The sequence below is a fragment of the Scedosporium apiospermum genome, assembly GCF_000732125.1.
Source record: "Scedosporium apiospermum strain IHEM 14462 chromosome Unknown SEQ_SAPIO_0066, whole genome shotgun sequence".
Lineage (NCBI taxonomy): Eukaryota > Fungi > Ascomycota > Sordariomycetes > Microascales > Microascaceae > Scedosporium > Scedosporium apiospermum.
The window spans coordinates 661,619-686,770 of NW_015971767.1; the positions used below are offsets into that span (position 1 = coordinate 661,619).

Sequence of the window (25,152 nt, forward strand, 5' to 3'; positions counted from 1 at the left end):
CTGGGAAGAACCTGCTTATCTTTTGAGACTAGAAAGACAACAGATTGACTAGTAGCCTTCAACTTAAGCTCCACATCGTTGCCCAGGAGACTCACGGTAGAATTGACATGCATCAAAAAGAGGCGAAGCACCCGCCCCCTAGTTTCCATCCCGAAGAAGAAGTCTCTCATCAGATGGGCATAGAATTTAAAATATCCAAAAATCGCAAGGTTACTTGATGTCGAGGTCCCTGTAGTAGTGGGTTGAGGTATAGCTTAGCTGTTTGCTGGAGCTCGAAGTAACCAGTGTCCCGTTGATCAACGAAGTCCTAAGTAATACAACTATTTAATCCCGAAGCCAAGTCCCGCACCGTATCATGTTGTGCCGTTTCGCGAACGTGGAGGAGTCCCCTTTACATTTTATACCCATCACCATTACTCAATTCATAGCGGCAGAGTCTTTCTTAGACACTTAGGGCACTGCCTTCGTCAAGGTGAATCCATAATACCCAAATGAGCCCGGACCTCCTAGCACGTCTACCTTGATATTCCAGCTAACACCTTCTCGTTCTAGGAGAGGCTTGATAAAGTGGGGTTGCCTATATGTAATATATAGAAACATGCCATCTGGCTTGAGAACACGAAAGACCTAAAAGTAGTTAGTATCTAGTCATACACCTTATCAGAAGTTGTCGAGAGGTCCTAAGTACTTCTCGGATATATTGACCAGAGTTCTCCAGAACATCATCAGGGGGGTTCCAAGGACTGCCATGGATCATGGCATCTAATGTGCCTTTATCAAAAGCAACATCGATCGAATCCGATGGAATGGAATCCATGCGGCGGACATCTCCCCTCCTCCACTCGATGCCTCTTATTTCAGCGTGCTTTTTGGACATGAGTTCCACAATAACAGGGGAAAAATCGAGGCAGAGTTGGTCATTATATCCCCTTTCAGCAAGCTGATCTGGGACAGTCTAGGTTTAATAAATTCGTCAGTAGGTATGTGAATTTATATGGCTACTAGGGACAACTTACACTATCTCCAGACCCGAGGTGCAGTATCTTGCTTGTCGCCGGTCTCTTTAACAGATTCTGCTCGAAGAAAGGAAGCAGATCCTCAAAAGACCGAAACCACTCATGAAGCTGCTGATCTGGGCCTACTTGACCATATCGTTCGTCCCAGTAGTCGGCATGCGACAGGCGTTCGAGCTCGGCATCAGACATGACTTAAACAAATTCCACCCTTTCAGGAATAAAGCAAATTTTAGTTTGGATATCCTGAGGGAGGACGTTTTTCGGCCTCATGAGGGGTAGAAGACGACTGAGGGGCATTATGACGCTTAGTCAGAATATTGCCTGTTAGACGGTATTACTAAGCGGTGGAATGCCAATCATAGACTCAAGAATTAGCAAGGACGAGAGATGATGAGAGGAATAGAATAGAAAGGCATCCCGAATATAAACCCAACACCCTCAGTCACTGCGACTAAATTGGGATAGACATCATAGGCTATTCGTTCGCATTTTGGAATGCCATCAATATGAGGCCCTCACAATAGCCCGTCACCCAACATCGTTGGTGTCACCTAATAGTTAGTACCAAGTACTGCGTTCTCAACTCTTAGATGAGGAAAGGTGGTTTATCAAACGGAGTTTCTTGCGTAACTAGACTATCTCATTCTTCCGAGGCTCAGATGGCTTCTACTTTCTTTACGCCGCCCAACCGACAAAACATATCCAGCATAGTCCGCGCCACCTCATCATTAGAGATAGGATCGGCGAGACCTACCCCATAGCCATCGTCGTCAACACGCAGAGCCTCCAGGGGATCCGCCCCTCCCACTTCCACTAACAAGCGGCACATCTCAACATCCATGTTCCTAACGGCGATCCGAAGCGGATTCCAAAAAGGATGGGCGTTCCCCTTCTTCGGATCTGCGCCAGCCTCCAGCAGGATTCTAACAACCTCGACGGACGAGCGAGCAAATGCGAATTCACTCAGCGGCGCGTCTCCAACTTCGTCCAGCTCATTCACGCCCTCCGGGTGATGCTCGATCAAAAGTCGCACGACCTCCGGATTGCCGTACCGTGCCGCGGCGCAAAAGACGTTGGCCCCACCGAGGTCGCGGTGGCGGAGGTGAGCGTCGATTCCCGGTTGCTGGAGTAGGTATCGCAACACGTGGATGTGGTTGGACCAGACTGCTTCGCCGACGGACTGGTGTCTGTCGTGGCGTTTTGGATCGACCTGGCGTTGCCGATCGCGGAGGAGTTCGGTGCGCAGTTCCGGGTTCTGCTCCGCCGCGTCGAAGAGTCTCTCGATGACGGGGAGACAACCTGACCTCGCTGCTTCGCATAGCAGTTCGTTACCCCAAGAATCGGTGACTAGGAGAGGGACCATAGTGTAGACGAGGTCGAAAAATTCTACCAGTCCCTCTTCTTCATCTTTGTCGCAACCCTCGGCAGCCAAGTTTGCCCACTTCCCCATGGCGTTCATGTAGAGAGGTAACGTCTGGGGAGTCAGTCCGACATGTTGTTGACGGAAGAAGTTGCAGAGACGGGAGGTTCGTCTGTAGCTGACTAGATGCTTAATGGTAGTCGCGATGGACGTGCCTAAGAATTCGGGGCTAGTATTGACGTTGTATTTAGCCAGGATAGCCTCCATTGCAGCCGCTGGTCCGAAGGTCGATATGATCACCAGCGGATCTAGCACCTCACTGGCCCAAGACAACTTTGGCAATATAGTACAGTCAGGGCGGCAATGCTGGTCTACCCAGCTACGTAGCCTGTTCGATTTGGCTCGGCAGAGTCGAACGATATCCGATATGTCGGGCGAGTGTTCCCAGGAGGCGAGCTGAAAATGTTCAAGCCAGTAGCATGAAGCATAGACAAAGAACTCTCCGAAGCCACTCTCGGCCGGGTCGAAATATAGTGGTGCGGAGGACTCTGCAGCTGCATCCGTGTCTGATACGTGGCTCATAGCAGCATTCGTAGCAGCAGTCGCACCACCATCCTGGTCGGGTACATCGGCGTCATCGCTGTCATCAAAGAGTCCATCCCCTTGAGGCAAATGGGTCAGGATTTCGGCCTGTTGCTGATCTTCGGAAAATAGAGCCATCTCTCCATCGTCGAATTCATTGAGGAGCAAGTACCTCACACAGATGGCCAAAAGCTGCGCTTCCAGCTCCGATTGCCGCTGCTCCATTTGCATCTTCTCGGTCTTGGACATCTTGTCCAGGTTTCCCAACCGTTCCCAGGCCGACGGCGGGCGTCGCAAGATCAGCAACTTCAATGACTGATGTACAAGCATCACTTGACGCTTTTTAACGTCATCAAAATCGACGTGGCCGACGAAGGGCTGCACCAAGTTCAAAACGCGTTTTTCGTCAACCCACCCCTCCAACTCTTGCACTTTCATATCAGAGGCGTCATCCTTGGGGATGTCTTCGAAGGCTAACGCCCATCCTAGCTCCAGTATGCTCAGGGGCCTCTTCGCAACGGCGAGGGTTTCCAAGGCTCTCGTGGCGAGCGTTTCATTCTCTTCTTCGCCTTCCGATGCTTGATGGAAGAGCTTCAAATAGAGCTCCGAGAGGTTAGAAGGCAGCGGCATTTCCTCGAGGAAATTCTGCATGCGGCCGTAGGAGTTTATCTTGCGCTTTCGTATGAGATCGACCGTGAGCTTGATCCAAATGGCACTTCCGCTGGCTGCATCGCATAGTTTTCCCACGACCAGGTCCCGAGTCTGCTTAGAAAGTCCTGGCAGATTGTTGCTCACGAGACAGTTCACGATGGCGATGTCTCGTGCTCGGTCGGGTAGCAGGCGGATCTGTGCTGCTCCGTGCAATAACCCCTCTGTCTCTTCATTCGGGCGAGACGAGAAAAAGACCTTCAACCTCAGTGTATCCTTGGCAATACCTTGAAGCAGGGCGATAAGCTCCCGCCGTGACTGGTCATTGCACTCGTCAATCGCGTCGATGACAACGATTACTATCCTGTCAAGAGACTTGATACACTCCGCAAAGAAATCGCCGAGTTCCTTTGACGATTGGGCTGGATCGATTAACTGGGCTCTTTCCCTGTCGGCATGCCATTTATCAAACTTGAGTTTAAGGCCCGGCCGTTGACGAAACAGCTGCAACAAGAGGCTCGAATATATGTAGACGGTGTCGGAGTTCTCTTCGGTGTTGCAGTAGTGGTAGCAGATGAGAGGTCGAGGCAGGAAATTCTTGTTCAGGTGGATCAAGTGGTCGATCACGAAGGCCGTAGTAACAGTCTTGCCGTAGCCCATGGCTCCGAACATAACCAAGAACTCACCAGTCGATGCGTTGTACCATTTGAGAAAAGCCGGGTTTTGGGTTATCCACGTGCACGCGTCGTCTGCCTTTGCGTTTCGCATGTTGCAGTGGTGCTCACTTCGATCTCTGTCCTTATCGACGCCAAGGAGTTTCAGAACTTTCCACAAAATGGGACGTCAGTTAACTGCATTCGTGTCTAGCGAGGGTAATAAAAGCTACAGTGAATCGGTGGACACATACTTTTGTCATCGAGTAGCAGCCGCTTGATGTCGTCGACGAGCGTAAGTGTCGCATTTCGGATAAAGTCTTGCAATAGCGAGACGTGTTGGAAGAACCTTGTGATGATGGGCGGCAGTTTTTCGTTTAGAGCTTCTGAAAGAAACCCAAGGGCTACATGCCTATGCGAGAAAAACTTCATGGCAGCCAGGTAAAACTCAAGGAGGTCTACGTAGACTCGTACAAGGCCCTAGATAGTCGTTAGTCTTGAGGCCAAAAGAAACGGCGCAGCACATGGAGTGCTTCGCGTTGATTCCAGTGGTACCGACGGACATTTTGAATGGTATCATCGCTGATAAGCTTCTGTCCTAGAGTATCACACTCATCGATGACCTCCGTATACTCTAGCATCTTGGTAATTTGGGCACTCAGGGCCTCGTTCACACCGCAAATATTGATGGCAACCTTCATAATCTGTCAACTCTTTTCTTCCAGGAAAAAGTAAACGGGGCGGGTGACATTATCTACTTTCGATACTGGGAAAGTAGATTGTTTATATGCTGGGGTATTAAACCAAGATCACTCACAACAGTAAAAGATTTCACCGCGCCGGTGGCAGTCGCCGCCGCCATGGGTCCCAACTCGGCGAAGGGCTTGGCCAGGTCAACAGCCAGTTTGACGTATTGAAGAGGTTTCTGGAGCTTCTCTAATCCTTTCCGAAATGGGGAATTTTCGGCGTTTTCTGCATCACGGTCCCGAAGCTCCATGAGCAGTTGGTTGATTCTATCACTCTTCATGACCATGTCTCTCTTGTCTTCATCGAGGCTCTCAACCGCCTCACGGTATGCGACCGTCCAGATATCTTTGCCACCATGGCTGGCTTTATCATCAGGCACCTCAACTCTGAAGACGACGTTTGTCGAATCGGATTGTTCCGCTGTCGATGTGGTGGCGATGGCATTTGTCTTCTCTGTCGTGCCCTCCGTGGTAACTTGGTGAGAATCGAGCTGTCCTGGCGAATTCGCGGTATCCTCAGGATCCGCGAGCTCGATCTTGATTTGGACGGTAGAGTTTGAGATATCAGAGGGTTCCGACGTGGCCGTGGTGCTAGATAAACTGTGGTTCAAGGCAACTGCCGCAGAATTTTGACTTCGTGCCCAATAATGTCAGCTTGGCCTGGGAAATAGCTCTGGTCGGGGGAAGATCAACCTCTTAAACTGGTCCGAAACATGCTGTGAGGTACCTTGGGGTTCTTGGGAAGATTCTTCAACTGAAGAATCGATTTGCGGCCTTGAAGTCGACCCGGACCTAGACCTAGACCTAGAAAGGGAGCGACGAAAATCCAACCTGCTCCAAAGGCGCCTTCTCTGAGAATCCGAATTATCTTCGGGCATGTTGAGATCGGATCTGTGGCGCTAGCCTCAAGAGCGTCTTTATAACTAAAGGCTTGGCTGTTCAAAGAAGAACTAGAGAAACCGACGTGTCGAGAACATGAAGAAGATATCCCATCCCACACAGTATATCGAAACTGCCAGAGTTTCCTTCCAGGAAATGCAGCATGGAATTCGTCAGCGTCTCCAGTCATCGACCCTGGTGGAGAGGGGGAAAGTGGATTTTGGCGGGAAACAAATAAATCCTACTGGTGATCCCGTACGATTGCAACCGCTGGGGCTAAACGGTCCAGCCCATTACATTAGCAGCAGCTTGGTGCAGGTGCCAACAGGATTCTTCCATTGGCTGCTGTGATCCGATGCATCATGCACGTATCCACTCCGCTCACCAACATCCCAACCAACAGTTATTATTAGAGGACTACTCGAGCGTATCAGATTTTAAGCAGATATGTCTGATACATTTTGCGTTTCTGTACAGCAGCTCCTTTTACTAAGGAGGTATCTTTATCGTTCTCCAACTACCTTTCAGTACCTAATAATAAAAGAGCTTCACTGACAAGCCAAGACATGACCCCATTTTATAAATGCACTCTTGGCATAGAATCCCGATATTGCTCCTCCGTCGAGTTGGTTATTCAAGCATTAACAACGACGCGCCCAACGACCTGTCACGCCTACTTCAGCGCGACCTTTCGGCACCCTTTCTTGGCATTTTTTTTCCTGGCTGAAATTCCTTTGGGTAGATGCCATATGTTCTAAGGAGGTCATTCGGGTGAATCTCAAGAATATCTCACTAACGGCTATGCCGAGGCATGCGTCACTCCTGTTCTGTTGTATGGTTATTTAGTCTATTCTCAGCCACCGCCGCCATCGTTCGCTAGGGCTCAGCAGCAATCGGAGACTAGGTCGTCGTTGATGTGGGCATGATGGACGTCGGAGTTGTTGCTGGCCACGAAACTGGGCAAGTCCTTGCTACATTAGTCGAGTGGGGTGTTAAGCGGCCGTTTTTTTTCTCGTTGCCTAGGCGCATCTAAAGAAATGGACTGAGAAAGGACGGTAGGAGTAGATGAAGAGAGAGAGAGAAAGACAGTAGATAACCGAAAAATATACAAAGTGTACTCAAGCTATCAATCAGTAATATTTCTTTTAAACATGAATAGTCGACAAAAATAAGAAGCCCAAGCTTTCCAAAAGGGGGGGGGGGCTAGAAAAAAATAGAAAGTTGATTGGTAAAACAAAGGGAAAAAAAGATAGCAAAAAAAGCTCAGCTCCGGGATTGAACCAATCGCCGACGAAAACAATCTGGGGTCGTTTTCAAACCTAATGAGTCGTTTGGACTTGGCCCGCCAGACGCCAGACCATCATGAGTACAGGCTCACTTGAACAAGTCGGCCGGTAGTTCGCCCTGTAGCCTCATATATAAAGCTATGATGGGGTCCAGGGGTCCATTTCGGGGGAGGGGATGCGGGAAGGAGGGATGGGGCGGCCACCTTCCCTCGACGGCTCAGGACGCTGAGGAGCAAAGTGTTCAAAGATCGGGTTATTTCTTGGTGATGTCTATGTCATTTAGGAATTCAGGGATTCCTCCCGCCTCCAGTCCCTATTTCCAATTCGACGGGTCATGAAATTGAAAGGTGGCTAGCCAAAACCTGACCCTCCTGACAAAAGACGGGATCGCATCAGTTAACAAGTGGACGTATCGTTCGTGATCGCCATCCAACCCCCCATTTCAAACGTCAAAAAACCCACCGAAACCAACACCTCAATCCCTCTTGAGTCTAGTCTCCAGCATGATAGTCCTCCCAACAGCCGACTCGTATACCTTGACAAGCTCCAGCCCAGCCTCATCAAAAATCCTCTTAAACTCCGCCATCGTCCTCTCCTTGCCGCTGATGCAGAGCAGCGAAAAGTCAAGCCAATAGAGGTCGATGGCGCCTCCGACTTCTACGCGCTCGGGGACGAGCATGTCGCTGACGATAAGACGTGAGTCCGGACCCATGGCCGATGCCGTATTTTTGAGAATTTCGATGCTGACGGGGTTGTAAAAGTCGTGGAGGAGGCGGCGCATGAAGTAGACATGGGCATCTGGCAGTTGAACGCGAAGTTAGTACACATGCAGATTATTGACGCAACATACGGCCGGACCTACTCTTCACTGGCTGAGGAGTAAAAATGTCATAGGCCATGGGCTCGATATCGGGGATATCCTCGGGTTTTAGACTATCAATGACGATGGGCAGATCCTGTAGAATGAGTTTACTTCCATAAGAACCCCCCAAATGATTCTTAATGGCACGGAGAGCCTGTCCTCTACCGCCACCAACGTCAACAATAAAGGGTCGCTCAGGCTCCTTTTCAACCTGCTCCTTCAGAGAGTCGAAGGGGAACATGTCGAGGATGGGGAAGTTGCTTTCCATGTTTTGGAGGGTATGGTTCCACCAATTCCTTTGTTCAGGGTCAAGGTCGAGCACCTCATAGTAGGTCTTGCCCTCATGGCCCGCAGCAAAGGCAAACGGACTCTTCCGAATATCGAAGAGATCCTCGGGAGAATGAGTCTTGGCATAGTCCGGAAAGGCACCCCATGTCTTCATAAAATCGACACACACGCAGATGAACGAACCTAGCGCAAGAGGCTGGAAAACCTGAGCAAGCGCATTGCTGGCATATTCATCGGGCCCTGTCTCGACGCCAATCCCATTCGCCACAAGAATTCGCATGGCACGGGTAATCACAGAGACGTCGACATTGCCTTCCTTGGCAAGCTGCTCGGCCGTGATGCTCCCCTCGGCGGGGATCTTTTCAAACACTCTGATGCGGAGAAGGACGTACAGCGCCGCGGCCGTACTCATGTTCTCGAGCCATCGCAGACCCGTGTCGTAGGGCTGCTCGATGGCGGAGCGGACCTTGTCGACTTGCTTCAGGAGCTTGAAGTGATCGCCTTGGCTACCATCACTAGCCTCGAGGGCTGAGACGAGGGCCTTGGCCTCGGCGAGAGCCGCGCTGAGGTCGGTTGACATGGCCAGTGGGTGGGGAAGGGGATGGAGCGGAAATGTGGGCAGGTGAACGAAGAAGGGCTCGTGTTTGATTGGAGAACCGGTCAACTGGAGACGCGAGGTTGGTTCTGCTTGTAGACCCAGCAGTAAACAAACTATCAAAGAAGGATGCAAAATTGACGTGCTTTCCCTCAGGGTGCTTTACAAAGGTTCCATCAAGGCCCTTTAAAATATAGGAAAAGAAACAACATGGAACGAGATTCTTCAAGGAACCCCGAGTTCTCCAAGGTTCTGATGAGGGGGGAGGAGAAGCGGACACTAAAGTGGAGCTATTCTCCAAGTGGTTAACCTCAGCATCCCGGTATTCCGGGATGTAACGGATGGGATCCCAGGTTAAGCCAAGCCCAATCAAGAAAAAACAGGAGCGTCATTTAATGGCTACTAGCGCAATCTGCACAGCACGCTAAACTTCTCCAAGTAAATGGATTTTTGGTTGAGCCGGGTTGTGCTCTTCAAATGGCCTGTCAAGCCTGGGTGAAACGAAGAGTGAACGAGAGGGCAGGGCCCGATTGGCTGGTGAATGCGATGAGAGAGAAAAGGGTGGGGGGAAGGCCTCGTGAATGTTCGCTGTTGTTACCTGGAAAGGTCCCTGATGGTTCGTTTTCAGTCGGCTGCGCTGAGTGTGGACGCCCAGACAGTGGAATGGTGGGGGTGCGAGGGAACCGAGAATCATGAACACTCATCGCATGCACCCCCTCGCCTCGTTTCCCTGTTCCATGGTAGATTCTCCTTTGCTTCTCTTTCGTCATCTTCGCCTCAGTGACTCGCTGCGACGCTACCCACCACTTTACTTCGTACAGCTTTTCATGTCAAGGTCAGTCCGTCCACCACCGTCCCCCATTGGATGAGAGAGTGAGCAATTTCCAGCCACCCAATGTCAGAATTGTTAATCTCTCCTGATATTATCGTACTTACGTACCTTGTTCTAGAAGCGAACGTGGCCACTTGACCGCTATCTCGACTTGCCTGCACCAAGTATTTTCGTCCTGCTCCCTACAAGCGCACATAATATTTATTAACCTGAAATATTTTCTTGCCGCCCCGAAAGGCTTTCCCGTCTTTTTACAACAATCCCCGTATCACGGACTTCGTCGACTCGGAAATCTGACCCCTTGCCCCTTCGAAGCTACTCCACTCTGAGCATCTCCCTTTCCCCGGTCCCCGCAAGGGTTTCCCGTCTTCCCGTCTTCCCGTCTTTAGGTCGCCCCGCCGGAGGACATTCTTTGCTGTCTACCTCAGTGCAACAACACGATGTTCGATCCCTCAAACGACCCAATTCAACCCGACGAGGTAGGTGCATCCATTTATTCCTAGCCTCTTGTCAATGCTTCCACTAGCACGGCTTTGTTGCACCGCATAAATGCTTGGCCACGGGTTTTGTTCAAAGTTTTAGACTCAACATTCAGTCATCTGGACTCTGACGCTAACTCGATTCGGTCATGATAGTTCGACCCTGCTGATGACGAGGCAAGTATTCGTGAGCTCTGAGCTTAGCATCTAAAGATGCGATTGTTTCGAGGAAGATGACCAAGGGAAACTAACGGGCATGGCTTCAGGGCGCCGAGGTCGGTAGCACTCGCTCATCACTGACCTCGATTAGCGAGTCCGTATTAAAGGGCGTCGTCGGTGAGGGACAGCGGACATATGCTGCCTATGGGAAAGAGGGTAGGTGGTGAATCCAGTTGCGCTCAGCTGAATGGCTCACGTTCAGATTGCGACACCTTGGCGATCAACATTCAAATTAACCTTTCCTACTAGAATATGGATTTCCTATGGACGAGAAGGAGTTGGAAAGGATTGACCTATGCCACGTTAAATACGGAGCATTGCTGGATAAACGCCTCTTCCTTGCGCCTATCGTCGAGGACCCCGCGAGAATATTAGATTTGGGCTGTGGGACTGGTAAGAGATTAATGCAATTACCTCGAGTGCTTCCGAGCGGTGTTGACCGGGAGACAGGCATTTGGTGTGTCGACATGGCGGAAGAATATCCTGGGGCTCAAGTATCCCTTTCACTTCACGCAGGCCCGGCTCTGAGATACGGACTAACCCTCTTGTCAGGTCGTCGGCGTCGATATTGCCCCCACACAACCTGAATGGTAGGTAGGATCAGTCTCCCGATGCAATGGAATCGAGAGGCGCAGTGTATCTAACCTCTGCTACGATGTAGGGTCCCCCCAAACTGCCAGTTCGAACTTGATGACATCGAGCAAGAATGGACGTGGAAGGAAAACACAGCCGACTTCATTTTCTGTCGAGACCTTATTCTATCTATCAGAGACTTTCCTAGGCTTATCGACCAATGCTACAAGTACTACCTTCTCAAACCCCATGGTTGCCCGTCTCCCGTGAACAAAGAGAGTTAACACGCCGTCCCAGACATCTCAAACCAGGCGGCTGGGCCGAATTCCACTGCGTAACAGGCGTCCTCCAATGTGACGACGACAGTGTCCCCTCCGATTCCCATTTCCAAGCCATGTCCGACAATCTCATGACCGCCTGCAATAATTTCGGAACTCCTGTCGATGACCCTATGCGCTGGAAGGGATGGTTCGAGGACCGCGGTTTCGAGAATGTTACCGAGCGCATCTTCAAACTGCCGTGCAATCCGTGGCCGCGGGATAAACGGCTGAAACTTGTTGGCGCCTGGGAACAGCATAATCTGTTAAATAACCTCGAGGGAATGCTGATGAGGTTGTTCCACAAGGGGCTGGGCTGGTCCGAGGATGAGATATTACTGTTTTCTGCGATGTTGAGGAAGGATATCAAGAATTTGGGTTTCCATGCGTATTGGCCATTGTGAGCCTTCCCCCCCCCTTTTCGCTGTCAGAAAGCATACTGACTCTTTTCGTAGCATCACCGTTTATGGCAGGAAGCCGTTGAGCGAAGAGACGGCTGCGGATACATCGACACAAATGGCGCAGCAACCAGCCGCCGAGACGAGCTAAGTTTGGTTACCCGGCATAACTATGGAATGGATTCTAATCGGAGGCTTTTTCCAATGATGGCCACTGTGTAATTAGAAAATTCCTCAAGAAAAAATGAAATTCGCAATCATGTGGAAGACATCAACCGTCAACTCCCAAGGCAAATCTGTCCAGAATGTTAGCCGCCCTTTGGCATACTCCCTCATGAAGAACAAGCTTTGTGTTCCTCAAGGAGGCAATCCGACGCCACGATAACGTATGCGCAGATGAGCACTTCTTTTCGAAGTGCACCGTGGGGGAAGGCCTCAGATGTCTCCTTAAAGCGCTGCCTTGGGTGAATCGAGTCTAATACGCGCATGGCTACGGTTCTGGAAGAGGCCGGGCTAAATCCGCCGTATTATTAACTAGAGCATAGATAACTCAGAATCAGCTTGAAGGGATCAGGCAGTTCTAGGCCAAGCCAGTCGAGTAGACCGCCATTTGGCCGAAGATCCCCAATCCCGCAGCCGCCATTGATAAGAGGGTCCGCAATGTGATCTAGTCTTCTATAGAATTCATCGATATTTAGGCATACGGCCTCCTAATCCTTCGGGTCGACTATAGAGTCGAAGATTTCCACTTGGAGGGACATTAGTCTCCATATCCCGCCCTAATACATACTCTACAGTTGTTGCGTCGAGAAATCGTTTGATGAATGTAATTAAGTGAAGTGGAATCACGGAGGGTTTCCGCCGGGTTGCTGCGTTGCATAGACAGGAGACTGACTGGGTAGTTCCGACGCATATGCAATCGGGGGTTGCTGATGGCTGGCTAGCTCTGGTGGTAGATGAGCAGGACCATGGTACTGGCTAGGAAGCTCCGAAGCCGAAGAGATTATCTGAGATTGCGCGTTGGGAAACCGTGGCGTCCCAGTAGCAGAAAGATCAGAGTAATGGCTAACAGCCTGTTGACCGCCACTCAGTTCAGCGGCATGGTTGACGAGACCGGAGTACGCCTGCTCTGTCCCGGCTTGAGATGGGACAGTGTTTCTATTTTGCGAATGAATCTGATGACCGGCAACGGATGGGTGACCTGGGATGGGAAGGCCGTCCAATTGCTGAATAGGACCATTGTATACCGGCGGTGGAATGTGGCTTGCATCCGGAGGCAGCTTGGATGGGTCATAGATGTTCTCGATACCGAACCCTTTCGACTTCGTAACGCCATCCATCTCCTGTGGGACACTAGGGATGATTGGAGCGCCGGTACCGGTGACAGCACCGCCCAGGACTCCAGCCGCACCGATGCCAGATACACCCGCAGTTTCTGTCGCAGCCCCCGGCCTGTCGGTCGGCTTTTCTCCAGCGCCGCCGTCTCCCTGATCATTAGCTTGACCTTGGATAGCCGCCCTCGCTTTCAGGTGCTTCTTTCGGTACCAGAAGAAGCCGGCAAGAAGTATGATGGCAACTAAGAGCGCAGAACCAACGGCAATTCCAGCAGCCGCACCAGGTGAAATGCCACCACCACCACCACCACCACTGCCGCTACCGCCACCATTGTCTTCGTTATCGCTGCCAGAGTTATTGTCAGAGGATCGCGAGTCTCCCGTGCCCCCACGGTTCGTTTCGTCCGCGCCACCGCCGGTTACTTGTGCTTCGGGGGTTAACGGGTTCGTTTCTAGTATCGAGAGGTCACCCGCCTCCCAACGGATCTGGAATGCAGGAGCAGAAGTGGTGCCTCCTCCGGGAAGGTCCGTCGTCGCGTGAATCTGTTGAGGCCCGCATACCCACCCACTGCATGTCCACAAGCGGTATTAGCCAAGGTGCTTGCAATTAACTAGAGCGAAAGCGAGGGGATCGTTTCGCACACACCTTGGAACGCAGATGCCGCCAGTCTGGCTAGGCTTCATGGTTTTCGTAGGAGAACATCCTATTGTGTATCCACTCGGGCAAATGGCGGGCGAATAATACCCTCCATCGTACCAAACGGAGATGTATTGAGGTGGTCCGCACGAAGGAGTGTCGTAAGCTTCGAAGCCGATGGGGAAAGAGCACGGTGGAGTGAAGATTGTGCTCAACTCCACAACCATGTACGTGTTGTACGGACCTTCCACAACGACTGTAGTCATTGCTGATTAGTAGAGGTTATCGGCGAGTACCTAGGGGAACACCAGGTATAGTCGTCTCGAAGATTAGTTGAGAGGAAGTGATCGAGTCTGAGGGTTGAAAGGTGATCATGCTCGAAAGGCTATGGAGGAGCGAGGTCCTGCGATCCGCAACCCAAATTTAATTTGCACCGAGCCACGGAACAAAAGATCCGAATGGATCCGAACTATTGATTCTGAAATGGGGAAGAGGTTACATTGAGGTCTAGCCGCCACCAATAACAACGCGTTCTCGAGTGCACGGCTTTTCAGCTCGAGCCTCGTTCGGGGTGGTTCTGTGTGTCCTGTGGTTGAAGACGACGAATAGCCTGGGAAGCCAGCAACAAAAGAAAAGCACACTCCTTTGCACTCTTCGCAGTCGTTGTTAGCCTCAAAGATGAATGCGCTAGTAGAAGCACTGCAGGCGGTCTCAACGGTGGTTCAGTGGGAGAGATCCGCACCCCATGGAATGGGCGCCGCTGCGGGTCCGGGGCCAGATCGTAAAGAAAATAGTAATTAATTGTGTTGGCGGACGTTAAAGTATAACCTGTGGATTACCTATGGGCTTTCCGAGCCCTAGCTAGGACCGTAATCCTTGGATGGGTAGTAGTTCGGATGGCCAGTAGCCCCGTCTCATGATGATCTGACTGAAATATCTAATTCCTCTTCCTCCACGTCGGTCAATTCCACGAGTGCCTCGCCCCGAAGGAGGGCGAGAAGAGCCTTCCAGTACTCCTTCGGCCATTCCCTTGCTCTAACGTTATTTTCAATTATTTTCACTAGATCTCGGTGCCGTGCCAACTGAACTTGCAGAAGGACTTGAAAGGTCTTTAGCTTCATGTTCAGCTCGGCACATGTTATGTTTGAGTCAGGTTCGAGTGCAGCATAGACTATCGCCGATAACCACACCCTCTTAGGCTTACCCAAGAGAATCGAAGGGGCCATGCGTAGTACGCCTCGGGGGCGCTCCAAGCCGGTTGTCTGCGAGCTATCCTCGAGTTTTGCTTGAAGGTATGGTGCACAAGCAAACTTTATCGCCAAGTACGAACGAATGGCCGTGTCTGATTGGACTTCAATAACGTCGCTATAGCGCATGAATCTAACGCAGGATACAAGGCTGTGATGTTGAAGCCTTTCAATAACGCGAAGGAGTTTGGATCTGCTTTCGCAAGAGTTGTTGCATGTCCGTCCAAAAGAGAAGGCCATTGCGGGTGTGCCCAAACGAGAAACGACGACAGAAGCGAAGACGAGGCTTGGATCGTAATCCACCGGTCCGTCGCTCACAATTGTAGACTTAATGCCTTGTAACCAGTCAAAAACTGTTCGGTGGAGGAACTCCACCGATGGGCTAGCGTCGTCTTCGCTCTCCGGGCGGCTGACTTGGAGCATGCCGCCGGTATGTCCAGCCAACTGCCTTTCCAGCAGAGGTATGACTCCTACCATTTCGTCTTTGGTGATCGGGGGCTGTGGCTTGGTGGGATCGTGGCAATTGATGGCCATCCAGAAGTCTAGAGTGCTGATGGAATAGTGGAGGGTCTCATTCCACTGGAAGAGTAACTGGTACATTCTAGATGCCCCGTTAAGGAGATCCTTGCTGAGGCGTCTGCGCATCGAGTTATAGAGTTCTTCTAGTCCTGGCGGTAGCGTCTCAAACACTTCCCTGATATTGTGGAGGTCAGGATTGTCCTGAGCTGTGATGACGAGCTTCTTGACGACAAGCACCACCCAGAGGAAGACGCCGTTTGCCTTTTGGGTAATTTGAGACTCCAGTTCCTCGACGCTATTAGAGTCGAGGACTCTGAGTTCCTGGAACGCACGGCTGTTTCCTATTTGTGTGCGGACGTACTTTTCGATATCGGGCTTAGTGAAAAGTTCCATCCTTAGCGACGGGTATGTGTCGAATTCATCCTTGAAGACGTTCCAGGGACGACTTGAGACGCAGAGCTTGATCTTGTGTTCCCGGTGGAGTCGTTTGAGAAAAATCACCAGTTTTTCGAGGTCGCCTTCGTATTCGTCCAAGCCATCGACAAATACAGCGACGCAATCGGTGCCCTCGATTTTGGAGGCGATCCTGGTAATACCGTCTCGAAGCTCTTCGACTGTCCAGGCTGGAGGGGCAGGAGCATGTATTCCAGCAAGCTGGAAGTAGATGTAACGTGTCGGCGCGGCAATCTGGCAAAGATCTGGTCGCTGGCGGAGAAGTTGGTGAAACATCGTGCGGAGTAGGCCGCTTTGAGATTTCTGTCCTGAGGATCCTGGGTTCCAGAAGTAGATACTGCAGATTAGAGGGCGACGGCCGCCCGACCAGACACGAAGGTGACCTTCGACCTGGGGATTCGTGCAGATGAATTTCATCAAGGTACTTTTCCCGGACGCTGGGTTACCCGTGATCCAGAAGGGAGTCTCGTTGGCCTCGGATTCGAGCCAATCCTTGAACCCCGTCGTCTGAAGTGCCGAAGAACGTTCGCCATTGTCAGGACTACCGTCGCCAAGAAGCCATTGAAAAGTGTCGGGGAAAGGATCGTCAATCTGTCTCTCCCGGGCCATCATGTCGTCGAACTTGAGCCCCTCTAAGATTCTGCTGCAAATGCCAGCATTGTTGTCAGATGGATCATGGCTCTCAGTATGGCTGCCGGAGGTGGCATGGGAGCAGATCCAGTCGGCCGCCGTTATTGAAGTCCACAGTCCGCTCGGTATTCCATCCCTGTCAGGCATGATCGGTAACGGTCGGCGATTAGAAACATTGTGCAAATCCGGTTGTTGGTCGTCTATTGCATTCTTCATGACATCCAGGTTGTTTAGGACCCCTCCAACACCATTGTCAAGATTATTGAGCATTGCACGACTCTCTGCGACATCGCCTCTCCAGAAGGGAGGGAAACTTAGTGCCTGGTCTATGGAACCTAGAAGAAGCAAGAGAGAATAAAATAAAATAAAGTAGACCTAGCGCGTCGAACTTGACGTCGCGAAGTGCTTGTCGAGGGTGAGAAGAACAATGGAGGGAAATTTACATACGAGATACACATTATAATGCTCATCATTGTCTGCTCACGAATGCTCCTTAGGCGGCCTCGTAAGCTGTCGATTTCGCCTTGCTTTAAGAGCCCACGAATGGAGGCTAAAACCTGAGCACCTCCCGTCTTCAGGCCTCCGCCAGGCCTAGGAGTCAAGCTCGAGACAAGACTCCGCAGCTCCTCCTCGGCTTGGGTACACTCGGTAGCTAGGCGATCGAGACACTCGGATTGTCCTGGATATCGAGCCCGGAGGCTCGCAATTTTATCTCTCGCGTGGGTCGCATTGGCGGACAGCTCCTCCGATTCGGTCTGGAGAGCGGATAACGCAGCGGGGCGCCCATCTTCCGATTTCCGAACTTCCAAATATCGCGAAACCAACTTGGCTCCAAAGTCAACAAACGCGACGACGCCGGCCGCGATTGAGAGAGCGTTGAATGGATCCATATTCCCGGCGGGGAATGCGCTGTCTGATGGGACGGTTGAGAAGAAAGGGAGTGAGGAAAGCGCGAGAAGAGATGAATTGTATCGTTGGGCAGCCGGGGCTGGGCCACGACCACGGTGTATTTCTTGGCTCCTATATTTACTGCTGAGTGGCTATTTTCCCAAATCGAACGGCAGACAGATGCAGCCCTCATCCTGCGACGACCACCGATCGAGACCCTGGCGATCTGCCGTGGCTGTGACCAGTCAGCCACCTTGCTACCTTGGCTGCGCCCAATTTTGGGCAATGCTTCAACTGTTTGTTCACGTGGCTTCGCCCGATTCTGTTTTTGCGAAGACCGCCTTCAATGTTACAACATGGATCGAGGTTTCAGAAGAGGACTGACACGTTTAAAACGGCTGGGATTGTGGTCCTTTTTTTTTTTTTTTTTTTTTTTTTTTTTTTTTGTGTGTGTGGATATTTGCAGTAGCGGAGATTCTAGGATGCAAGTTACTTGTTCCACCGCCGACATGAGTTTTCTTTCCTCGTACTATTTGCATCTGTAGCGGTATTATGTTTCTTCTAATCTCCTCGGGCCACTTCATCTCGTGGGATCTCAAGAGCGAGGTGGATTTGCAATTCTTATTACTCAAACCCCGCAGAGTCCAATCTTCATTACCATTTTCATCTCTAGGTCAAATCATATAATACTTCCATCGAACCTTACCTCGACAGGATCGCTTCCATTCAGCCTCCGGAACGACTAGCCTTTCGTTTCCTCTGGAGTCTAGGCGTAGTGAATCCCGGAGATTGGTGGATTTCGGAGAAGATAGCAAGCGAACTGGGATAGTGAGTTGCGATCAAACTTACGCCTGTCACTCCGACCTGATTTAATATGATTAGGGTGATGGAATGTCTAGGGTCGTTTTCGGCGTGTTCACTATTATTGATCAAGAGAAGTCGGCTAGGTGACTCTAGAAATAGACACCTCATGATTTCGCTGTGTATCGCGTCCTTGGGCTCTGAACATGGCGCCTCCTTCGGGGGATGCTAGGACCACTATTGCTTTACATATAGACTGCCTTTGCTAACCTTAGTCACCTAATTACAGACAGTGACAAGAGAGCTGCCGGGTTCATGAGCCCTGCTCGAGTCTGGAGCAGTGGCTCAAAGATAATGGCATGGCCTGGCCCCCTGGGGTCGAGGGAGCAGAAACAGGAGGCTTTGGACCAGATCAGAGAAGCCTAACCAAGGGCAAAATCGCAAATATAATACAGTCCATATTAGGGTTGAAGTATATACCATATTTCAAGCATTATCTTTACTTAATGTCATACGCTTACAACTCATTCTCTCACAGCCAAGACTGCGGACTGAAGTCTATCCTTATCTTCGCGTAGCATCCAGCTCGTAAGCGTGCGTAGTTGGATCCATTTCATATACCCGCATATGGGGATAGGGCTGTGGCGTTGGATCCAGTTCTTGAGCATTCTCAGGTGGGCTTGTTGGACTTGTCACCCCTATTGGCGGTGGAGCCACTGCTGCTCCAGCAGGCCCAGTAGGATCTAACTCATGGACTCCCTTTTCCGGTTGTTGAGCGAAGACCCCCGGCGGAACAGCTTGTTGTCCAAATCCTGGAGGCGCCGCTTGTTGTTTTGCCGCCTTGCTTCTCTTGCGCAGTAAGAAAACCAGGACAACAACTCCGACCACCAAGGCGACGAAGACTAAAGCGCCAATGACGATGCCAGCAACGGCTCCCCCAGACAGGGAATTGCGCGAGCTGTCTCCTGAGCTGTCCCCTGAGCTGTCTCGCGAGCTGTCTCCTCCTTGTGGGTCGGTTGAACCCGAACCCGAACTCGACTTCGTAGTCGACGGCAGAGCGTCGAACGAATCCCCTTCCTTCCACCGAACTTGTATAGGCCAGGCAACTTGATAGGAGAACGCGAAGTCTGTGCGGAGGCTGAATTGCCGCGTCGATAGTGTTTTCTGGTTGAAGATATTGTCGAGTACGACTACGTGCGTCGATGTGGAGAGGGGACTTTGACAGGGCCCGGTCGAGGGCCGAAGACAATTCGGACCGGACGTGCAGGACATAGAATGTTCTCATCAGCCCCGATAATTGGGACGGCATCTGGGAAACGATGAAAGACAGGGACCTGAGCAAGGCGAGCCGATTGCCCGGCATTGTTGGCATTCCGGTTTGCTCGGTTGCGGAGGCCCAGCAAGCATGGCTGCACGACCCAGGCAATCCGAATAGCCCATGCCCAGGCCCAGGCATGTGAATTGGGGTCATCTCGACGGGTTGAGTAATATTGAATTTTGCTTTTAGTTTTTGGATGTATCTGGAGATATGGCTGTTAAGATTCGCTTGTATTTGGATTGTTCTCGCCTCGCCTTCGTGGACTAAGCCACCTCGGCCATTTCTTTTGGCGGTTATCTACTCGTTTATTCTGCTCTACATTTAATTATAAACTTATAGACCGACTTATTTTGAGCAGCCATAGCGTGATGCCGCAGAGTCTCCGGCGACACATTCGCCCATCTACTCAACCGGAATTCCAAGCCGGTTGTGTCGCCGGTCTCTCTGCGTTAAACCCTATTTTGGAGTTATTGTAACAACCAGTCCCGGAAATAGAAGAAGGGCAAAGAAGAAGAAAGAGAAAAAAAAGACGGAAAAAAAAAACGACAAGAACAGGATTCGAACCTGTGCGGCCGAAGCCATGTGATTTCTAGTCACACCCATTAACCACTCTGGCATCTTGCCTTGGTGACATCTAAGTTCCAAAAAGGGTATAATTCCCCCTGGCGTCGTGTGGGTGTGGGCTTTCCGCTAGTTTGTCCTGGCCAGCCGGGAACCGCCAGCAAAGCGGTGTCGTCGGGCATCACCGACCCACGACGACACGGCTGTGGGAAAGCTGAAAATTCGGAGACAGCGGGAACAGGAAAATGAGACTGAACATTGAAGTTTGCCGATGCGGTTGGTACGTCCTGTTCTGACGAGCTGACATGATTGTATCTTTGCATCTCACGAACGGGCAACTCCCGCTCACGGCGATCATGAAGATGTTTTCTTGACAAGCCTACGTTGGAAATGAAAAACTTTACAACCAAGAATCAGAATTCTTGGAAATAGCTTTATTTTCATGTCCTGAACGTCCATTTTGTGTTCAAACTTGAACTGCATGGGCGAGTAGGGTAATATGGTTGGTGATCAACCCTGCACTGTGGAGGGATTGAAACCTTGGGTGGCCTGCTGACGACTGCGGAGGGCAATTTCATCCTGTCTCATTATCAACTTCAAAGAGAATAACATTCGGAAGATGGGCACCTCCGATGTCTTTTCTTATTCGAAGCTCACCCGAGTTTATGGTGTCGAGATCAGATTCTCCCGAAGACCAATGCTGAAGTTTGAAACACTCCCGTGGAAAAGGAACTGGCTCGATGCGGTTGTTCTTCCTCTACCCAGCGAGGTTCAGGAATGCAACCTCTCAGGTTAGAACTAATGAGGCACTCCTGAGAGGGGTATGGACAACTTGCGGTCAAGTTGCGGAGGTAGCTGGAGGCGACGACAGGAATTGCCAATGAATACGTTACCAAATGACATTGGCGATGCTGATTCTTATCGAGTATCCGGATAAGATCTAGGTTTCGTCAACGCAATACATGGGATGCGATCTTGCGAGCCAATCAATGAAGATAGATGTGCTTGACTTAAAGGATTGTGTCGAGCTAAATTTGTCGACTGGTGAAGGGCAGAACTCGCCCGAGGCTCCGGATAACTATACAAAGCTAAGACTCATATCATTATCTGAGGAGTCAGGAGTGATAGTAGTCTATCGAGTCGATCCTTCTCTAAGAATCCCCGCCCCCTTGATCGCCACTTAACAACGTCAGTTACAACTACTACATATGAAAAGGGTCGAACATGGGCAAACATAAAATGGCGTTACTGTTGCTGCGCCACGGGAGCCTTGAGGACGCCGGGAATAGGGACGAAGGCAACAGGCAGCTTGAAGGATCGAGGAGCTCGCCCATCACTTAGTGTCAATTTTATCATCAAATCCCCAGTGGCGCCACCCGCCTCGTTTTGGGTTCTCGCACCAACTCGAGCTCTCGCCATACATCTCTCACCAATCAGCCGTGGCAGTTGACCTCCCTCACACCTACCCCCCCAGCGATGTTCTCTCAGCACTCCTCACCGGAGCCCAATGAGCAATATTTCTGACCCCTCTCCTACGATTCCTTTTTCGCGCACTGCAATATGGAGGGCGGCGGTGGTGGTGGCTGTGGCCAGCCCGGTGTATCACACCTGCTAGAAAAGTGTACAAAGTGTTTTGCGGGCATGCACTTGACGAGCAAATTGGATCATGATAATGCTCTGTATGTTTCTCACCTGATCGCACAGCATTGAAGTTGTGCTGATAGGGCCATTTCATTTCCTCTCTAGCGATGTATAAATACGATTCAGATGCCTCGACGAGAATTACTCGTCCATATCAAATGATTCACCTTCCTGCCCCAACTACTGTCCCGACAAGTCACTCAATTCTCGACCGCCTCTGTTGGCGATTGGTGTCCATATGGAAGTTGATAATCCGCAACAGGCTCTACAAAGCCTGCTATCCGCCGTTTTCGAGGACAATCCTGACTTGAAGCAGAGGATAGACAATCTGGACACGCTAAGCGTCTCGGATGCCGTTCGAGAACGCTGCTCGCTAGAGAAGGAATTCCCGAAGTCGGTGGAGAGAGTATTGACAGCTCCACAACATCGCAGTCTCGAGCCATACATATCCGAGCTTGCGGAATTCAATTACAAAGATACCGGGGAATCTCTTGCGGAGTTTATCTCGCCGTTGGTTCTAAGCCATGCCATCGACTCCCCTTGGATCTTGGAGGTCGAGAGGATGCATAGCTTTAGGCTTCGCTGTCAATCGAAAGCTGGCAAATCTCCTCGCGAGGCTCTTTTTATTCCCTCCACCCACAACGAGGAAGACCCTTTCGCCTATGACGACCTTCTTCCTAGAGACCACGCAGACCCCGCGGTTCCTGTCAGACAATCGAAAACGGTGGTATTGCCCCGTCCATCCATGTTACCTGCACAACTGAACTCGGCGCATAATTTCCATGGAGACCCCGGCTTTGAGAATGATCTTTCGTTCCAGTTAGATTGCCTTCTGGGCGTTGCAGGGACGAACCAATTGGACCCGGAGGCCCTACAGAAAGTCGACTACACTGATCCCCGCGTCCACGAGACAGTTCTCCGAGGATTTCGATCTCACGTCAGTTTTGAGAGAAGAGTAGAATCTAAGGTTGGCATAAGCAAAGGGGAACGCAAAATTCGAGCGGTCATATTCAGCAACCGCGATTCCCTGGATGATCATGAAGTATTTCTTCGCATTACCAAGGTGATGGATACTTTAGAGACTGCCATTCTCCTTTGCCAGAAGAAGGGCATTTGTCTATTTGGCATCCCCTTTTTTACACGACATTCGTTGGTACCGAGAAGTGCCGAGAGTGAACACTTGTCCCTCACTCTTGTTGCGATATCCACGGTGGAGAGGTTCTTTACGGGATTCAGATCTCTTAAAGGATTCTATATGCGATCGCGGGAGACAGTGGCACCAGTAGCTGTGTTAGCAGCTGCGTCACTCGGAATCTGGGGGCTGGCAATCACAGCAGGTCTCGGACTCGCAGCACTCCCACTCATAGGAATCGGGGCTGGATTTGCAGCAACTGGAGCTTCAGAATGGCCAGAAAGTAAAGAGCGGCATCGTAGCTTCGAAATTGTTGTTGAGATGGTCGCTGACATTTTACGGGCATGTGGAATTAAAACGGGTCTACGATTTCCTCCGACGAAAGAAGGCTTTTCTCGTCTTTTGCATTATTCCTCCTTGGCCGTCCAGTGCCTAAGCTTGGGAATTCAACTATCTGCTCGCGGACTCACATTGCCCCTAGACTCAGCCTTGCTCGAACACAACGTCGACGAATTTGTACTGCAGGGCATAACTGCCGAGCCTGCAGTCTACGTCATCGAGCAGGAAATAACTTGCCTCGGTGGTATTTTGCCTAGCCACCGGGTACCGGTTTTCGGAGCACGAAGGCATTCCGTCTCGGACTCAGTAGATGTCGTGACGTCTGTCAGAGATCTGTTGTCAGTATGGGGCCCTGGAGCGGTAGAGTTTACGGAGACTCCCCCCGAGGGTAATTCACAACCTTGGAGAATTATTAGGATTAACATTGGCGGCGGAGTCCTCTTCCCTGTTGAAAACCAAGGCTGGTCATCGGTGTATCGCTGGCACTGGACCGATGGCAATGGCACTGGGTCTCAAAAGGCGACCATGGACTCGTATTTTGCAGTCGACCTTAACACTAAAATTAGAGTTGGAGGATTCGGCTCAGACGTCGTCACTACTTCTTCTACATCGACGGTCACTCGCGCCGTACTTCCCCTTGCGCGACGGCCCAACGCCACTCCTCCTGGAACTTTCATGGCTATTGGGCCTTCATCCATCAATCCAGCCTGTAGATTCTCCACCTGGACGGCTGACGCAACACGACGGCGGTACATGTCTCACCATCTAAGGGACATAGGCACTCATCGCCCGTTTACGGCATTCGCTGGTTACGATGTCGGGCCGCAAATCGGAAGCTATCTTTTGCTTCAATTGATGAGAAAATACGAAAGAAGGCCAGGAACTACACTTAAGGATACAATACTTCAGAAGTGGGATGGAATGCCTCAGTTCCTCAGAGGCCTTGACAAGCCTTGCGGTCTATTTGTTAGTAGCTGCACCAAGGTGATAGCTCGAGCTAGGCTTCGCGACCTGATAGCCTTCGCAGGTCCGCTAGTACTTCCCGAAGCGTTTCCACTTTTACTCGGCCAAGGCCAAGAGGACTCTATAGCCTCCTGGGTTCACGCCTTGCGAGGATCTGAGGACTTATACGACTGGGCAAGAAACCAGAGGACTGATCAAGGAAATGGCCTGGCTTCGGCGGATGGGTCGGCCAAAGTTAAGGATCTTATCCTTGGTGTGTTGCGAATCCTGGAGCCCACCGGTATCACGGCCAGCGGTTTGCTCAGCACGGCTTGGGTATCACCACACGAAGTAATCAATGTGGTCTCCAGCCGTTGCCGACGAGGCTCGTGGCTTGCCCTCCTCGCGGATAGTGAATTCTCGGCCACGTTTGCATGTGTCACGCCTTTGTGCCTGAATACTCGAGATCGTCGTTGCCTCAGCGAAACAAGCTCGCCTTGGCATTGTAGTTTTGAGAGTGGGCTGGAAGATTTTACTCTGTCCACTCGTATTTCTCAGTATGCCGACCTTCCTAGTGGCAACACATCTGAAGCTTACAATGGCGTGGAGTTAGAGGTGGGTCAAAGCTACCTTATCAACACGCAGGATTTTGAGACGGCAGCAAAGCTTCTCGAGGTGGACGAAACAGACGAGCCGTTTTACGTTTTCGAAGTGAAGAAGGCTGCTCTCGTCACAGTTTTTGTCAAGAGATTGTATATGAAAGGAAGGGGAAGGTTTATCCGAGAGAGTAACGACGAGAACTCGCGTCCTTGTCTGATAATTGGAAATAACTGATTCAGCGCGATGGATAGAATCTATCAATGGTGGTTTTAATACCTCTTTTTCGCCTCACCTAAACAGGATGCTTCCAGATGATACGATGCCTAAGAAAATATTCCCCAAGCATTTCTCTAGATCAATGCATAGCTTCTTTATAC

The 25,152-nt window shown here is 50.9% G+C and overlaps 5 protein-coding genes across 5 annotated transcripts; 2 read left to right on the forward strand and 3 right to left on the reverse strand.

The window, feature by feature from the left end:
• Positions 1-1,671: 1,671 nt before the first annotated feature.
• SAPIO_CDS1618 (uncharacterized protein) lies at positions 1,672-5,883 on the reverse strand (the record flags this gene model as incomplete). The annotated part of the gene is made up of 4 exons (XM_016784845.1): positions 1,672-4,430; positions 4,514-4,739; positions 5,077-5,596; positions 5,837-5,883. 4 exons carry the CDS (start codon positions 5,881-5,883, stop codon positions 1,672-1,674), a joined length of 3,552 nt encoding a protein of 1,183 aa, XP_016645602.1.
• Positions 5,884-7,645: 1,762 nt separating this feature from the next.
• On the reverse strand, positions 7,646-8,900 carry SAPIO_CDS1619 (uncharacterized protein; the record flags this gene model as incomplete). The annotated part of the gene is made up of 2 exons (XM_016784846.1): positions 7,646-7,968; positions 8,033-8,900. The coding sequence occupies 2 exons, from the start codon at positions 8,898-8,900 to the stop codon at positions 7,646-7,648; spliced, it is 1,191 nt and encodes a 396-aa protein (XP_016645603.1).
• Positions 8,901-10,187: 1,287 nt separating this feature from the next.
• On the forward strand, positions 10,188-11,884 carry SAPIO_CDS1620 (uncharacterized protein; the record flags this gene model as incomplete). The annotated part of the gene is made up of 8 exons (XM_016784847.1): positions 10,188-10,226; positions 10,493-10,601; positions 10,695-10,838; positions 10,896-10,939; positions 10,998-11,035; positions 11,107-11,247; positions 11,316-11,735; positions 11,791-11,884. The coding sequence occupies 8 exons, from the start codon at positions 10,188-10,190 to the stop codon at positions 11,882-11,884; spliced, it is 1,029 nt and encodes a 342-aa protein (XP_016645604.1).
• A 694-nt stretch (positions 11,885-12,578) lies between these two features.
• On the reverse strand, positions 12,579-17,443 carry SAPIO_CDS1621 (uncharacterized protein; the record flags this gene model as incomplete). Its single annotated transcript, XM_016784848.1, has 4 exons — positions 12,579-13,635; positions 13,714-13,960; positions 14,909-16,888; positions 17,038-17,443. The coding sequence occupies 4 exons, from the start codon at positions 17,441-17,443 to the stop codon at positions 12,579-12,581; spliced, it is 3,690 nt and encodes a 1,229-aa protein (XP_016645605.1).
• Positions 17,444-21,762: 4,319 nt separating this feature from the next.
• SAPIO_CDS1622 (uncharacterized protein) lies at positions 21,763-25,009 on the forward strand (the record flags this gene model as incomplete). Its single annotated transcript, XM_016784849.1, has 2 exons — positions 21,763-21,800; positions 21,889-25,009. 2 exons carry the CDS (start codon positions 21,763-21,765, stop codon positions 25,007-25,009), a joined length of 3,159 nt encoding a protein of 1,052 aa, XP_016645606.1.
• Positions 25,010-25,152: the final 143 nt, after the last annotated feature.